Source organism: Ranitomeya variabilis, chromosome 5 (assembly GCF_051348905.1).
Source record: "Ranitomeya variabilis isolate aRanVar5 chromosome 5, aRanVar5.hap1, whole genome shotgun sequence".
Lineage (NCBI taxonomy): Eukaryota > Metazoa > Chordata > Amphibia > Anura > Dendrobatidae > Ranitomeya > Ranitomeya variabilis.
This window is the reverse complement of record NC_135236.1, coordinates 262,940,539-262,956,507: the sequence shown is the minus strand read 5'-3', so window position 1 is coordinate 262,956,507 and position 15,969 is coordinate 262,940,539. Positions and strand designations below refer to the sequence as shown.

The 15,969-nt window shown below is 46.0% G+C and overlaps 1 protein-coding gene across 6 annotated transcripts in view; it reads left to right on the top strand.

The window, feature by feature from the left end:
* Positions 1–15,969, top strand: part of HERC1 (HECT and RLD domain containing E3 ubiquitin protein ligase family member 1) — a 194,301-nt gene that overhangs the window by 161,137 nt on the left and 17,195 nt on the right. For all 6 annotated transcript variants that reach the window (XM_077264201.1, XM_077264204.1, XM_077264203.1 and 3 more), the window contains 11 exons: positions 460–590; positions 670–869; positions 1,728–1,839; positions 10,064–10,210; positions 10,352–10,453; positions 12,298–12,471; positions 12,712–13,005; positions 13,853–13,918; positions 14,591–14,716; positions 14,826–14,964; positions 15,313–15,494. In XM_077264201.1, coding sequence (XP_077120316.1) covers positions 460–590; positions 670–869; positions 1,728–1,839; positions 10,064–10,210; positions 10,352–10,453; positions 12,298–12,471; positions 12,712–13,005; positions 13,853–13,918; positions 14,591–14,716; positions 14,826–14,964; positions 15,313–15,494 — 1,673 coding nt within the window. The remainder of the gene's footprint in view (positions 1–459; positions 591–669; positions 870–1,727; positions 1,840–10,063; positions 10,211–10,351; positions 10,454–12,297; positions 12,472–12,711; positions 13,006–13,852; positions 13,919–14,590; positions 14,717–14,825; positions 14,965–15,312; positions 15,495–15,969) is intronic.

Below are 15,969 nucleotides of genomic sequence, written 5' to 3'. Positions count from 1 at the left end.
TCTTTTTTTTTTTTTTAAAGTATATATTAAAACATCACATTTATTTAATATATTAATACCAGGGATAAAAATTAAACCTCAAGGAGAAAAGGAAAATACACTAGGTCTACATGTACCAAGCTATTAGCTCTTAGTCCTGACCAAGTTAAAGTGATGTTTCAATATATACTTAAAAAATAAAATGTTTGCGGTTGCTGGATTTTTTTTATTCCTATCCTATATGTGGGGACCCAAGATATGATTTACCAGTATGTACCATTCCTATATAATCACTAAAGAACCGTGCTCCTTGGCTGCTATGGCTTAACCTGAGAAATATTGTAGAATGTCGCTCAGAGTGGAGTTCACCTTAAGCTTGGCTTTGATTTTATTAGCTCTATGAGCATTTTCATTTGTGGCTTTAGTGATTCTCCACTTACTCTCCTGAGTTCCATGTGTTTTTCCTTTTGCTGTTTGTAGTGGCCATCACCTGCATTGCTTGGTTTAGTGAAGACCATCCATTTGCCGTTGGATACGCTGATGGGAAGTTACTGATTGGAAACAAAGAACCAGTTGATAAAGGAGACGTGGTTCTCATTGATGCACATAAGGTAATTGTAGTTCTCAAGCATGGAGTGCAGGATGACCGAGGCATCTAATCCAGAATCTAAAGTGGTGTGCATCTTCTAGGAAATGTTTGTTAACTTGAAATGGGATCCAACTGGCCAGATGCTGCTTACCTGTGCTAAAGAAGACACCGTAAAGTTGTGGGGGAACGTAGATGGCAGCTGGAAAACACTCTACTTTCTGACACATCCATCCTATGTTAACACTGTAGCCTGGTGTGGATTAGTAGGAAAGCTTGACAGCCCACAGCTCATGCTTGCAACGTAAGTACCCTTCTGATTAACTGCAGTGATGTCTGCCTATTTTTTTCACAATTTAGTAAATTATCTGCACAATTATAGAGAAATCCCATACATTAGAATTTCTGTGCTTGCTTGGTTCAGTTTCCCAACAAGCCAATTACTTCCCAAAAATCTGAAGCACCAGGGTCTTATCTCTTAGTAGCTTTTATTTCATCCTTAAAAATACATAGAAAGTAATATGTTGGCACAACCAGCCATAGTCAAGCTAAAAAAAGAGATAAAATACAGCCCTGGCCTTGATAAAAGACGGATGCAGCTGAAATGTTGCTGTAAATTTTTAAGAATGAAATAAATTTTACTTTTATTTTCCTGAAGAAATAAGACACTAATTCCTCGGATTTTTGAAATGCAATTAGCTGTAATTTTTGTCATAATTCCAAACACTATCGTATTCAGGTAAACCTTTTTAGTGCCCAAAATATGGTAGGTCAAGAATGGCGCCATGTGGGTTGTTGTATAGGACCACAAGGAGAGACAAATTGCATACGCAGCTGTCAGACGAGCTCACGGACCAATTTTCCGTTCTCATTCTGCAGCTAGCTATGTACTGTGAAAGATAAAAGCTTAGATTTTTATTAAAACTATATTGCAAAAATCCTTTTTAGCCAGTTATACCTGCATTTTAGTAAGATAGTGCCCTCATAAATGCCCATGTCTTTTAATATCAAGCAACAGGATTTGTGTCGGCATACTACATGGGAACCGAGAATATCAGCAGATGTAACTACAGCTCCTTTTTTACATGATCAATCACTGAAACCATTTTCTATCACTTTGCATTCAGTTACTGAACAGCTAATTGAGTGCTTCTTGTTGCAGTGGATGCCAGAATGGTCTGGTGTGTGTATGGACCGTTCCGGAGACCACTCTGGATACATTTCAGTCCAGGTCAACAACAACAGAAGAATGGAAGGAGCAATCGTCTAGCAAGGTCAGTGATTTGAATAATTGGTTTGTACCTATTATGTGCAGAGCTATCACATAAATCCCAGGAAGCTGGCAAGCAATGTGCCTAAAAATCTACACCTTAATTTCAGCCCTTTTAGTTTAGAATAGGGGTGGGCAATTGATTTTCCAGAGGGGCCACGTGAGATACCTTGACTGTTGTAGAGGGCCAAACAAACAGGCAGAAATCAATTCTGCTCAATATTAATGTTAACATATTAATTAACATTCTAACTATTATTTTATGTTAATATTATCCCTTAATATTGAGCACAATTAAGTATGCTGACATCCCCCTATATGTCGTATGAACCTGCACACAGCCCCCTCTATATAGTATAAATCCCCACACAGCCCCCTATATGCAATAAGACCTCACATAACCCCTTATATACAGTATGAGTCCCCACATAGCCCCCTATATACAATATGAGCCCTCACACAGCTCCTATATGCAGTATGAGTCCACACACAGCCTCCTAAATACAGTTGGAGCCCCCACATAGCCATAGCCACTTCTCTCCATTTGAACATCCCATACACATCTGAAAACCAACACATACTCACCTTGCTCCCGTTCCCCCGACGCTCTGCTCCTGTCTCCGGTGCCCTGATTCTCCATACAGCAGACGCATCTGCTATCGCACACCCCGATTGTTGAAAGAAGATGCCTGCAGCTCCGTCCTCCACCAATGTATCCACCGCTGTCTGCATCCTGAGGATGCGGATAGCAGTGAAGTTGGGAAGCGGGCGAGGGCATGGTGCAGCCACTGTTTTCAGCCTATTCAGCTGTTTCGGTCTGTGAGCTGTACTGGAACAGTCAGAGGGACGGATGTGGCCTTTGGGCACCACTTTGCCCAGCTTTGGTTTAGCCTATAAAAATAAACAAAATGAACGCAACAGGAGCCTGAATTCAACAGTAATGAAAGCAGGGTGAAAGCTTATTATATGCATTTCAATATTGTACTGCTTGGATCTGTCGTCTCTTCTAACAAGGCCAGCATTCCTCTCATTCATTACTTATTTTGCTGCTGTTGTGTTAGACTTCATAATAATCTGAGTTTATACAGTATTTTCATGTGATTCCCTTAAGGTACCTTCACACTAAACGATATCGCTAGCGATCCGTGACGTTGCGGCGTCCTGGCTAGCGATATCGTTGTGTTTGACACGCAGCAGCGATCAGGATCCTGCTGTGATATCGCTGGTCGTTGGTTAAAGTTCAGAACTTTATTTGGTCGTCAGATCACCGTGTATCGTTGTGTTTGACAGCAAAAGCAACGATACCAGCGATGTTTTACAATGGTAACCAGGGTAAGTATCGGGTTACTAAGCGCAGGGCCGCGCTTAGTAACCCGATGTTTACCCTGGTTACCAGTGTAAAATGTAAAAAAACAAACCGTACATACTCACCTTCGCGTCCCCCGGCGTCCGCTTCCTGCACTGACTGAGTGCCGGCCGTAAAGTGAAAGCACAGCACAGCGGTGACGTCACCGCTCTGCTGTTAGGGCCGGCGCTCAGTCAGTGCAGGAAGCGGACGGCGGGGGACGCGAAGGTGAATATGTACTGTTTGTTTACTCTGTCGCCTCATTGGGGGACACAGGACCATGGGTGTTATGCTGCTGTCCACTAGGAGGCGACACTATGCATAATCTGAAAAAGATTAACTGTGGCTCCTCCTGTGCAGTATACACCCCTGGACGGCATCAGCCTTCTCCAGTTTTTGCTTAGTGTCGCAAAGGAGGCACACCTAAAGATTTTTACTCCGTTTTACTCCGTTTTCCGACGGGATTACAGATGAAGAAAAGAGGGTCTCCTGTGAGACCGCCGGCATGGCTCCTTCCTCGGCCTCCTATTATGGGGTGCCCAGTTGAAGTTGAGATGGCTATTCCCCATGCTGCTCCTTCCCCAACCTCTCGGGTGTTGGTTCGAAGTCGAGACCCCCCTCCTTCCCCAATTCCTTTTGGTTTCTGGGTTGAGGTCGAGGCGAGGATAAAGGCCCCTGAAGGTGTGTGACAAAAGCACCCTCCCTATCCCCCTCTGGGGGTATTAGGTTGAGACACCTCAGGTAAGGCCTGTACAGGCAGCATCCTACAGCTCCCAGCAATGGGCCAGCACACTGCGCCTGCATCCAGGGACCCCAGCCCAGCTGCGGGCTCCTGTTGGGGCCGGGGGGAGTGCAGGCAGGCATGGCACATACAGACACAGGGTTCCCTGCGTCCCTGTCTCTGCGGCAGCACCAGCTCTATACTGCCTCAGGGGGACCCCAGCCGGGCTCCCCCTTCCGCTTATAGCCCCACCGCCATCCTGCCTTCAAATCCGGAGGGGTCCGGTTCAGATCCGACCCCCTCCCGGACTTTCGCGCCGGCCTGGAGCCCTTCTGGGCCTCAGGCATCTAATTTAGGCCCCGGCTTCGGCCTAGCTGAAGCAGCAGCCTCCTCTCCGCCCCCCGGCCCGCCCCCCGGATGACAAATATGACACTCTACAGTGTCATACAAGGGGCGGATCGAGACAGAAAGGGCGGGTTTTTTATAGCCTTGCCGCCTTTTTCCAGCTCTCCGCCCCCTTCTCCTCCTCTCTCCTCTGTCTCTGCAGCCATTTTCGGCTGCAGATTAACCCTGCATCTCCCGGTCTGCAGGACCAGGCAGCCAGTCTCCGGGGGGCACAGGACTGTGGATTTTCGGAGCTGGACCTAGGGGTACACTGGTGGGGTAAGATCACAGCTGGGTTATCTTTACTCAGCTGTGAATCCATATTACCTATAAGGCTCCCCTGTAGGTTCTCTACCCCTGTAAGGTCCATCTGCTGGCAGCACTTCTGCACTCTGTGCACTATGCCGGGCTCAAGGTCTAAGAGAACCAGGCAGAACTGCTATTATGCATTCTGCACAGCCTGCGGGACCGCTCTCCCCAGTAGCAGCACGTACCCGCATTGTCAGAACTGTATACAAACTACTGTGTCACAGCCTCAAGAAGCCCCTGCCAATGCCTCGGTGTCTAATGCCACACCGGAATGGGCTACTCAGTTATCGCAATCTATGACGCAGTCTATAGATAACCTAACTTCCACATTGCTTCAGGCTCTGCAGGGTCATGCCCCGGCTATGACCGTTACCCAACAACGGGAGAGCTTGACTCAGGAACAAGATGCCCCTGGCACATCCACGTCTAGGTCAGGACGCAAGCGGATCCATAGATCAAGTCCATCTGCGTCATCCCATAGCACACGGTCATCCCCCTCTAGGGAGAGACACCGTTGCTCCAGGTCATCTAGACCGTCCCATTCCAGGGACAGACAATGCAGATCTCCGCAATCCCCAACCAGAGAAGGCCTCCTCCCCAGCTCACACAGCAGGGGACGCCTCAGTGATACACAGAATTCGGAAGGCATCTGCGACTCTGACTCAGACAGAGAAACTGAGGGGTCCCTGATCCCAATCCCTCCTAGCAATACAGCGCTAGTTGAGGACATAATATCGTCCATCCATCGGGTGCTGGACATTTCTGATCCGCCACCAGAGGCCCCAGAACATCAGATTTCCTTTGAAGGACCTCTGAAGCCGCCTAAGGTTTTTTCTAACCACCCAGAGTTTAAGGCGATCCTTAAAAAACAGCTCTCACAGCCTGAGAAAAAATTCGCTAATCGCAAATATCTGGAGGCGAGGTACCCCTTCCCACAGAAGGACACCAAGGAATGGACAGATCCACCTGAAGTGGATCCCCCAGTCTCCAGGCTAGCAGCACAGACCCTCCTTTCACTGCCAGATAGCTCAACCCTAAGGGACGCAGCAGACCGGCAGGTAGAACGCATGGCTCGTTCAATTTTCGAGGCTGCAGGGGCATCCCTGGCTCCCGCGTTCGCCTCAGTTTGGGCTGCCAAGGCCATCCTGGCCTGGGCAAACAATTTACAAGCCTTCCAAGCATCCGCTCCTGAACTGTCGGACCAAGCGGTTCAAATTGCTGTTGTAGCAGATTACATGCTCCATGCAGCTCTGGATTCAGCAAGGGGAGTCGCGGGGATAGCATCAAACGCCATCACGATTCGGCGTATCCTCTGGCTGCGGGAATGGAAAGCGGACGCAGCCTCAAAGAAGTCCCTCACGCACCTCCCCTACCTCAGTGGGAGACTTTTCGGTGAACAGTTGGACACTATGATATCCAACGCCACAGGGGGTAAGAGTACTTCTCTTCCCCAACTGAAACCTAAACGCACTTACAAGAAGCGTAACCAAACTCGATTCCGATCCTTTCGGAATTCCTCCGGCTGGTCCGTCTCGCGTCCAGTACAAAATCGTAACCGTTCCCCACGCAGGGACAACTCACGATCGACGCAAAGGCCGGACAAGACCTGGCAGTCAAAAGCAGGCCAGTCTAAGCCCAGAGGAGGAAAATCTCAGACCTTCTCCTCCTCATGACTCACGGACTCCGGAAGACACCACACCAGTAGGCGGCCGACTTTTGCTCTTTCATCAAGTCTGGCTGCCTATTACAGAAGACAGGTGGGTCACGGAACTAGTGTCTTCCGGATACAAAATAGACTTCACCTCCAACCCACCGGACCGGTTCTTCCTCTCTGTCCCCCCAAAACCGCCAGCCAAGGCTCGAGCCTACCACCAAGCGGTCTCCTCGCTTTGTCAATCAGGAGTCATAGTACCGGTACCCACGACCGACCGTTTCCGAGGGTTCTACTCCAATCTGTTCGTAGTTCCCAAGAAAGGAGGCAGTGTACGGCCCATACTAGACCTAAAACAGCTCAACAAATATGTACGGGTCCGTCATTTCCGCATGGAGTCCCTTCGGTCCATCATTGCGTCCATGGAGAAGGGAGAATATCTCGCCTCCATAGACATACAAGACGCATACCTGCATATACCCATTGCACCTGCCCATCAGAGGTTTCTCAGGTTCGCAATAGGCCAGGACCACTACCAATTCGTGGCTCTCCCCTTTGGACTCGCCACGGCTCCCAGAGTGTTCACCAAGGTCATGGCAGCCACCATGGACGTCCTGCACTCCAGAGGCATAGTAGTCGTTCCATACCTGGACGATCTACTCATCAAGGCTCCCACCTTCAAGGACTGCGAGCTCAGCGTCTCAATCACAACCGATACTCTCAGTCGCATGGGCTGGTTAATCAACCTACAAAAGTCATCACCAACCCCGAGTCAGTCCCTGACCTTCCTGGGAATGTTATTCAACACCTCCAGGGGTCTAGTGCTCCTTCCCAAGGACAAGGCACTGGCTCTCCGACTAGCAGTTCGCACCCTCCTCCGCAAACCCCCTCGATCTCTCCGGTTTTCCATGAGAGTTCTCGGCAAGATGGCAGCGGCAATAGAAGCTGTCCCATTTGCCCAGTTTCACCTCAGACCTCTCCAACTAGCCATTCTCAAGTCCTGGGACCGGAATCCCTTTTCTCTCGACAGGGAGTTCCAGCTAACGTCGTCAACCAGGAGGTCCCTGCACTGGTGGCTCAAGCCAACCTCGCTAGCAAAGGGGAAATCCTTTCTCTCAGGTCAATGGAAGGTCCTGACCACCGACGCGAGCCTGACGGGTTGGGGTGCGGTGCACCTACACCACAGGGCACAGGGCAAATGGTCCCCAGCGGAAGCGACCATGCCCATCAACATCCTGGAAATTCGTGCCATCCTACTGGCATTGAGGGCCTTCCATCACTTACTGGCAGCCTCTCACATCAGGATACAGTCGGACAATGCCACGGCTGTGGCATATGTGAATCATCAAGGGGGGACCCGCAGTACCCAGGCGATGCGGGAAGTGTCACATATCCTCCGCTGGGCGGAGGACACAGGGTCGGTTCTTTCAGCGGTCCACATTCCGGGTGTGGACAACTGGGAAGCAGACTTCCTCAGCCGACAAGGAATAGACTCGGGAGAGTGGTCTCTCCATCCCGAAATTTTTCAACAGATCTGTCTCCGCTGGGGGACCCCGGATGTGGACCTAATGGCATCCCATTTCAATGCCAAGGTCTCCAACTTCATTGCCAGAACACACGATCCGCGGTCGCTCGGAGCAGACGCTCTGGTTCAGGACTGGACCCAGTTCCAGCTTCTGTACATTTTTCCACCTCTACCCCTGATATCCAGAGTGGTGAGGAAGATCAAACAAGAGGGAGTTCCAACCATCCTCATTGCACCAGACTGGCCCAGACGCACATGGTACGCCGACATCGTACAACTCACAGCAGACGCCCCTTGGCGTCTCCCCGACCGCCACGATCTTCTATCACAAGGGCCGTTCTACCACCAGAACTCAGGGGCTCTCAATTTGACGGCGTGGCCCTTGAGACCTGGGTTCTAACCCAGGCAGGGCTCTCGGCAGATGTCATTGGAACCATGATCAGAGCACGGAAACCAGCCTCTGCCAAGATTTATTACCGTACCTGGAAAGCTTTCTTTACCTGGTGCGAAACTCGTGGCCAGATCCCACTCCCTTATTCCATACCCAAAGTACTTGGTTTTCTCCAATCGGGTCTGGAGGCCAGGCTGTCCTTGGGCTCGCTTAAGAGCCAGGTGTCAGCCCTCTCAGTGCTTTTCCAAAGGCGCATTGCTACCAAGCCGCAAGTAAGGACTTTCCTTCAGGGGGTTTCCCGATTGGTTCCCCCCTACAGACGACCACTAGAAACGTGGGACCTCAACCTGGTCCTGACAGCATTGCAGGAACCACCCTTCGAACCTCTTAAGGAGGTCCCGCTCCGCCTTCTTTCCCAGAAGGTGGTTTTCCTGGTGGCAATCACCTCGCTACGCAGGGTGTCTGAACTGACAGCACTTTCCTGCAGACGGCCTTTCCTGGCATTTCACCAGGACAAGGTAGTTCTTCGTACGGTCCCATCCTTCCTCCCGAAGGTTGTGTCCGACTTCCACCTCAATGAGGAAATTTCACTACCATCCCTTTGTCCGGTTCCGGTTCATAGAGTGGAGAAGGCTCTGCATACGCTTGACCTTGTCAGGGCTTTGCGTATATACGTGTCTAGGACTGCGTCCTTCCGGAGGTCTGATTCCCTTTTCCTCCTTCCGGAAGGCGGCCACAAGGGTATGCCAGCTTCCAAAGCTACTCTTGCCAGGTGGATCAAATCCACCATACAAGAGGCGTATCGCCTTAAGAATTCTCCTCTTCCAGCCGGCATTACGGCACACTCTACACGGGCGGTAGGGGCCTCCTGGGCCATTCGGCACCAGGCTTCGGCACAACAAGTGTGTAAGGCGGCCATTTGGACTAGCTTACACACGTTTACTAAACACTACAGGGTTCATACCCAGTCCTCAGCGGACGCGAGCCTGGGTAGACGTGTCCTGCAGGCGGCGGTGCCCTAAGTGTACGGGCCTGTCTGCACAATATTCGTCCATTGCTTCCCACCCAGGGACTGCTTTAGGACGTCCCATGGTCCTGTGTCCCCCAATGAGGCGACAGAGTAAAGGAGATTTTTGTGTACTCACCGTAAGATCTCTTTCTCTTAGCCTCTAATTGGGGGACACAGCTCCCACCCTGTTGCCCTTTCCGGGCTGTTGTAACTGTTGAGTTCTCATATTGTTTCTTGAGCTCGTACATAGTTGCCTTCTTACAGGCATAATTATGTTATTCATGTTACGTTCCTCCTACTGCTTTTGCACAAAACTGGAGAAGGCTGATGCCGTCCAGGGGTGTATACTGCACAGGAGGAGCCACAGTTAATCTTTTTCAGATTATGCATAGTGTCGCCTCCTAGTGGACAGCAGCATAACACCCATGGTCCTGTGTCCCCCAATTAGAGGCTAAGAGAAAGAGATTTTACGGTGAGTACACAAAAATCTCCTTTTTTTACATTTTACACTGGTAACCAGGGTAAACATCGGGTTACTAAGCGCGGCCCTGCGCTTAGCAACCCGATGTTTACCCTGGTTACCCGGGGACCTCGGCATCGTTGGTCGCTGGAGAGCGGTCTGTGTGACAGCTCTCCAGCGACCAAACAGCGATGCTGCAGCGATCGGCATCGTTATCTGTATCGCTGCAGCGTCGCTTAGTGTGAAGGTACCTTTACTGTCTTAAAAAACGTTAATAGGATTTGCAATTGACCCTTTTTGGTATATTGTGCAAGATATAAAGTCTACATAGTAATGGCTGCCATAGAGCAAGTGATAAATTACTTGGTAATAAAGTCCTGAATTTCCAGCATTGTTTCTAATGACGATAACTCCTTGTTCTCTTCCATGTTAGGAGTTGTGCAGAAAGCCTGCAGATATTCGCTGTGCTTACAAGTTAAAAGGTCACATAACTCCTGTGCGTACTGTGGCTTTCAGCCATGATGGCCTGGCCTTGGTGTCTGGAGGACTTGGTGGCCTATTGAATATTTGGTCTTTAAGGGTAAGCCTTAATAAGCTTTGTGGAAAATAAAGTATTTTGTAATCTTTATGCTTTTCACATATGTAATGTTAGAATCCCTTCACACATTGCAGTAATGTCCAAGCTTCTCCCTATGTAAAGCTCTTGTCTTTTGTTTGGAAGGATGGTTCCATTTTGCAATCTGTTGTAACTGGTTCTGGAGCCGTTACCACCACAGCTTGGATTTCTGATGTGGGAGTTGCTGCCTGCTCCAATCGTTCAAAGGCAAGTATCTTATTCTATTTCAATAAATCAGATCCATTTTAATTAAATACACTTTTCTCCTATTTTCTAAAATACAATCATGCACAGAACAAAGGACATACATACAGTATCAAATACAATGTAGTGGGTGGTAAAGGTGCTGTAAAAAACGCTGTTTTTTTGTGCATTAAAAACACTGCAAAAATGCAAAGTGTGCACCTAACCTAATAATCACAGACGGGATGGGTATGGCCTCATACATCTAAGTATCTTATTCTTTAGTAAGAGAATTAAAGCCGCACCAAACCAAACTTTTATCAGTTTACACGCCTTTGGATAACAAATCATTGGCCTTTATAGATATATTCCAATTTCAGACAGCCCCCCCCAGAAAAAAATCAAAGTCAAACAATGAGGTTGAAAAAGACTTGATAAATCAAAATATTGACTCATTTGTGGACTAATAACGTCTGTTTTTGTCTTGGAGTTTTGTGTAGTGCAGTTTTGAAGTATATCTAATCTTTTAGGTACTGGATGGACTACCTTTCTATATAATAGAAATATTAAAAAAAAAGTTGCTATTTTATTGAAGTTAGAAGGGAACAATAAACAAGAAAATGAGAATTCTGTGGTTAAAAATAAACTAAAAACTAATGAAACCACACCGGATCCATTGGTGTGTGTCTTTGGCCATGTAGACTACATAACAAAGGATGAAAATGAGAGATGTTCCCTAAACGAATACTCTATCAGGCCAGATAGCTTATTGCTTCCTGGTGGATTCACCCAAGTGTCCCGGGGCTGAAAGAACTGGTAAATAATATAGACCTATCTATTAGATTGACAGAAGGGGTGTGTAGAAAACGCAAAACTTTGAATACATTTAAGGTGATATGGGACACACAGCGGGCATACTATGAACATCTTTCCTCTTAAAGGGAATCTGTCAGCAGGTTTTTTTTCTATGTAATCTGAAGACAGCACGAGGTAGGGATTAAAACACCGATTTTAGCAATGGCTCTCTTATCAAGGTCCATGGATTTGTTTGCTTGCAGTGATTAGCACCAGGATCTTATCATTGCTGGGACACAGCAGCGGTGCATGCTAGTCCGACACGCCCCCTCCTGTGATAGGCAACTCACTGTCTATGGACATCGCCTATACAGAGCCTGGTGGGGGCGGGGTTAGCTTCCTCAGCTCTGCTTCATTGCTAAATCTAACACCACTGATTGTGTGAGAAAGGTAGCACCCACTAATCTAAGTGATACATCGTTGGATTCAGATTCTTTGCCTACATCAGGCTGCTATCAGATGAGCTAGCAAAAACCTGCTGACAGATTCCCTTTTAAGTGGTTATAGTGAGATACCTTTTATTTAATATTGCTCCAACAAATCTGTCTGTACCTAATGATCTTTCCTTTTGTGAATTTTGTGATTCATACTAGTCATGTTACCATTATATGTATCCTGTGAAAAATATTGTATATTTAGGAAATTGATGTATGAACAGGAGTATGGGGATTGACAATTTTGTTTTATTTTTATCTGTTAATTTTTAAACAATAGAAAAATATCTGATTAAAAAAAAAACTAAACTAAAAAATAAAATCGCATAATTTTAAAAAACTGTCTCTTGAACATACGGACTGAATAAAAACCGTGAAAACCCAGTTAACTGTCCTCTGTAGTTAGATACTTCTCTGCTTCTGTTACTGAACTGCTCCTACGGAAGCTTTTAGAGTTGTCGAATTTATGCTGGTCAGTCCCCCACTTTAGTAAGGCATGCTTCCGAGAACATTTTATAGGATCTTTATAAAAACGTTCTCTGCACAAGCAAGAGTCAGTGTCTGCGTTTTATTGTGCAGGATGTCCTGGTGGTAAATTGCACACCGGAGTGGATGTCCTCCAATCATGTTTTGGCAACCTGCAGAACAGCACTGAAGCACCAAGGGATAGCCGGACTAAACATGGCGCCGTGTATGCAAACCTTCTTGGAGCGCCTTCCAATCATGCTCCAGGAACAGTATGCCTACGAGAAGGTACTGTACAACCTCCCTCTCTTTACCATATGCGTCTCTTAGTTTTACAGGTATCTCTCCTAAACTCTACATAGCGGTCTCAGCTGATCTTGATATACTAAACATTAGATAGAATTGACTTTGTATGGAAAATGCTGTAATTATTACAACTATGATAAACATGGAAATTATAAGATCTGTTATCAGTGCAGCTATATATTCATCTTTTGCTTTATCTTCTGTTTGGAACTCTTTGTGTAGCCCCATGTTGTGTGCGGAGATCAGTTGGTGCATAGCCCCTATATGCAGTGCCTGGCATCGCTGGCCGTGGGACTAAATTTGGACCAGCTTCTGTGCAATCCGCCTATCCCTCCACACCACCGCCTAGCTCCACCAGAGCCGGCCTCATGGAACCCTGCAGAATGGGCCTGGCTTGAATGTTTTTCTACCACCATTAAAGCTGCTGAAGCACTGGCTAGGGGAGCACAGTTTCCAGAATCCTTTGCTGTCCCTGATCTGGAGCCAGTTCCAGAGGAAGAACTAAGATTGTTAATGGTATGAAAGCTACTTTGTAAATCAGTACATATTGCTTGGCTGTCCTATTAAAATGTTCATTTTCACAAAAACATGTTTTTTATACACTAGGTCAACAATTTTGTTACATCATTTCAGCTTCTAAATAGGAAAGGGTTCTTTACAGTTAGAGCAGTCAGAGTGTGGAACAAGAGGTAGTAATGGCAGACACTATAGCAGCATGTAAAAAGAGCTGGATGTTTTACTCACAACAAATTACATTGCAGGTTATAAATAATCTAGCAATAGAGAGTATAGAATTGGTTGAACTTGAAGGACCTGTTTCTTTTTTTTCAACCTATATAACTTTGTAGCTACATTCTGCTAAGGACTAAATCATAGTTATTCCCTCAGAAGTATCATATTAAACACATACACGAGAATAGTGCACACCCTTTGTGTGTGCTCACATGCTGCAGACTTGTTTCAAGAATTTCTATGTTTGGTGAGACAATCCTTTGCTTTGAAAACCGCATCATTTCTTTAAGGTGCACAGTTTTTGAAAGAACTCCGCAGGGAGGATGTTCCTAACATCTAGGAGAACCAACCTCAGATCTTCTGTGGATGTAGATTTGCACAGTCCTCCTAGCTCTTCATGTAATCCCAGACAGTTTCGATGTTGAGATCATGACTCTGTGGGGGCCACATCAGCACTTCCAGAACTCCTTTTTTTTTTCTTCAAGGTGAAGATAATTATTAATGACATGACTGTAGGTTTGGGGTTTTGGTACAGCTATAGAATACATTTGGAGGCAGTCACATGCCTCTCTGGTCACACCAAATTCATTCCCTTTAACTCATTTGTTCCCATGTATTATTCCGTGCACAGGATAACAGCAAGTGGATAAATGGGACAGATGAGCAAATTATGTCATGGGCCATCTCAAGGCCAGAGGTGAGTTAACCAATATTAAAGCGTGAAAAAGATGACGGCGTATAGGGAAAGCAAACGTAGTTTAGGTATTGAAAAGAAATAATTTATTTTGTGTTTAATTTCAATATTAATAGTTTAGTATACTCAGCCTTATTTTTATTAGGATATGGCACTTTCCTGCAAACCTGATGATGATTGATAGTATGCAGAAGGAAAACGTGTCCCCAGTCGGCAGGATTTCCTGCTTGCTACGAAAACTGTGTAATTGTTTTACAGGAACAGGTTCATTATTTTCTAATCCCTTATTTTATCATCTGACAGAACAAAGAAGGTGGTGGTATTTAGCGTAACCCAGTTACCTATTGCATACTGAGCATGGAGGGGGAGGCTCCTGCTGCAGCCAGCTGCCTTTATAGCCAAGCCACCGATCTAGTTTGTTTTTTGTAACAGAGAGAATGCAAATGGCTGACTTTAGAGGAACCATCTAGAAGAATATTTTTTTTAGTTGCTCAGTTTTGTTTGCAGAATGAAACATGATTGATTTTAAAAAATAATATCCAGCTTGCTTTAAAAAAAAAAAAAAAAAAAAAAAAATGGTTAGCCATTGTGAAGCTGAAACCTTAAAGGAGGAATTGAATTTTACAAAATGGCATAAAATATTTCCCCTAGTCATTGCGATATGTTTCATCACAGGATTGGCATCTTGGAGGCAAGTGTGATGTATATCTATGGGGAGCTGGACGGCATGGACAACTAGCAGAAGCGGGCAGAAATGTGATGATTCCATCAGCGGCCACCTCGTTCTCTCAGGCACAGCAGGTATCTTTGAGGCAATGGTGGAAGGTCTATGTAGATACAAGTGGTATGAGGAACCACACTGTTCTAGTTTTTCATTTACAAACCTCATATAATTAAGTCTTGTTCCCAGGTCGTCTGTGGTCAAAATTGTACTTTTGTCATCCAAGCGAATGGCACTGTGTTAGCCTGTGGAGAGGGAAGTTATGGTCGGCTTGGTCAAGGTAATTCGGATGATCTTCATGTTCTGACGGTCATCTCCGCCCTTCAAGGTAAAGTATATACAGAGAGCACAGGCATAATAAAAAAGTAATGTATTAGAATAAGCAGTTATCCTTGAGATTTTCATGTTTGGGATATTATGTCACCTGGCAAATGCCTTATGAGTACAAATTCTGCTGCATTTAGAGAAGGGCTGATGTTAGAGTCTTTTCTCATACTTGGTATCTGGTCAGTATTTGTAAGTCAAACCCAGGAGTAGGTGAAAAATACAGAAGTGGTGACGTGTTTCTATTACATTTTTCCTTTGATTGTCCCACTCCTGGTTTTAGCTTACAAATACTAATGTAAAATACCGAACGTGTGAACGTGGCCTAAGGAATTGTGTACATTTTTGATAGGATTTGTGGTGACACAGCTGCTGACTTCCTGCGGTTCTGATGGACACTCTATGGCGCTAACTGAGAGTGGAGAAGTGTTCAGCTGGGGAGATGGAGATTATGGCAAATTGGGACATGGAAATAGTGACCGACAAAGGCGACCTAGGCAGATTGAAGCGTTACAAGGAGAGGAGGTTGTGCAGGTAAGTCGTCTTCTAGCAATGTGGCAACAAAACAGTTGCTGAGATTTAGATGTAATCACAATGTTACTAAACAAATGGTTTACTACCTGGCTGGGGGCTTGTTTTCACATTGCTTCACTTTCATCTCTATTGAACGACTTTTGCCTTTTAATCCATTTATGACTGGGTGATCTTCCATGTTTGGGCTTTAGTTTTTTCCTCCCCTTTTTCCAAGTTATATTTTTTTTTTTATTATTCCTGTCGATATTAGCCTTATTAGGGTTTATTTTTTGGGGTACACATTTTTTGGTTTTGAATGACACCATTAATGTTACCATTCACTGTCCTGGAAAACCGGAAAAACTGCGGTGAAATTGTACAAAAAGCAAAATCCAGTAAAAGATTGTGTGTGTGTTTTTTTTTTTTGTTACATTGTTCATTGTGCTGTGAAAATGACCTGAAATAATAATGCTAGAGGTCAGTATGATTTTGGCAA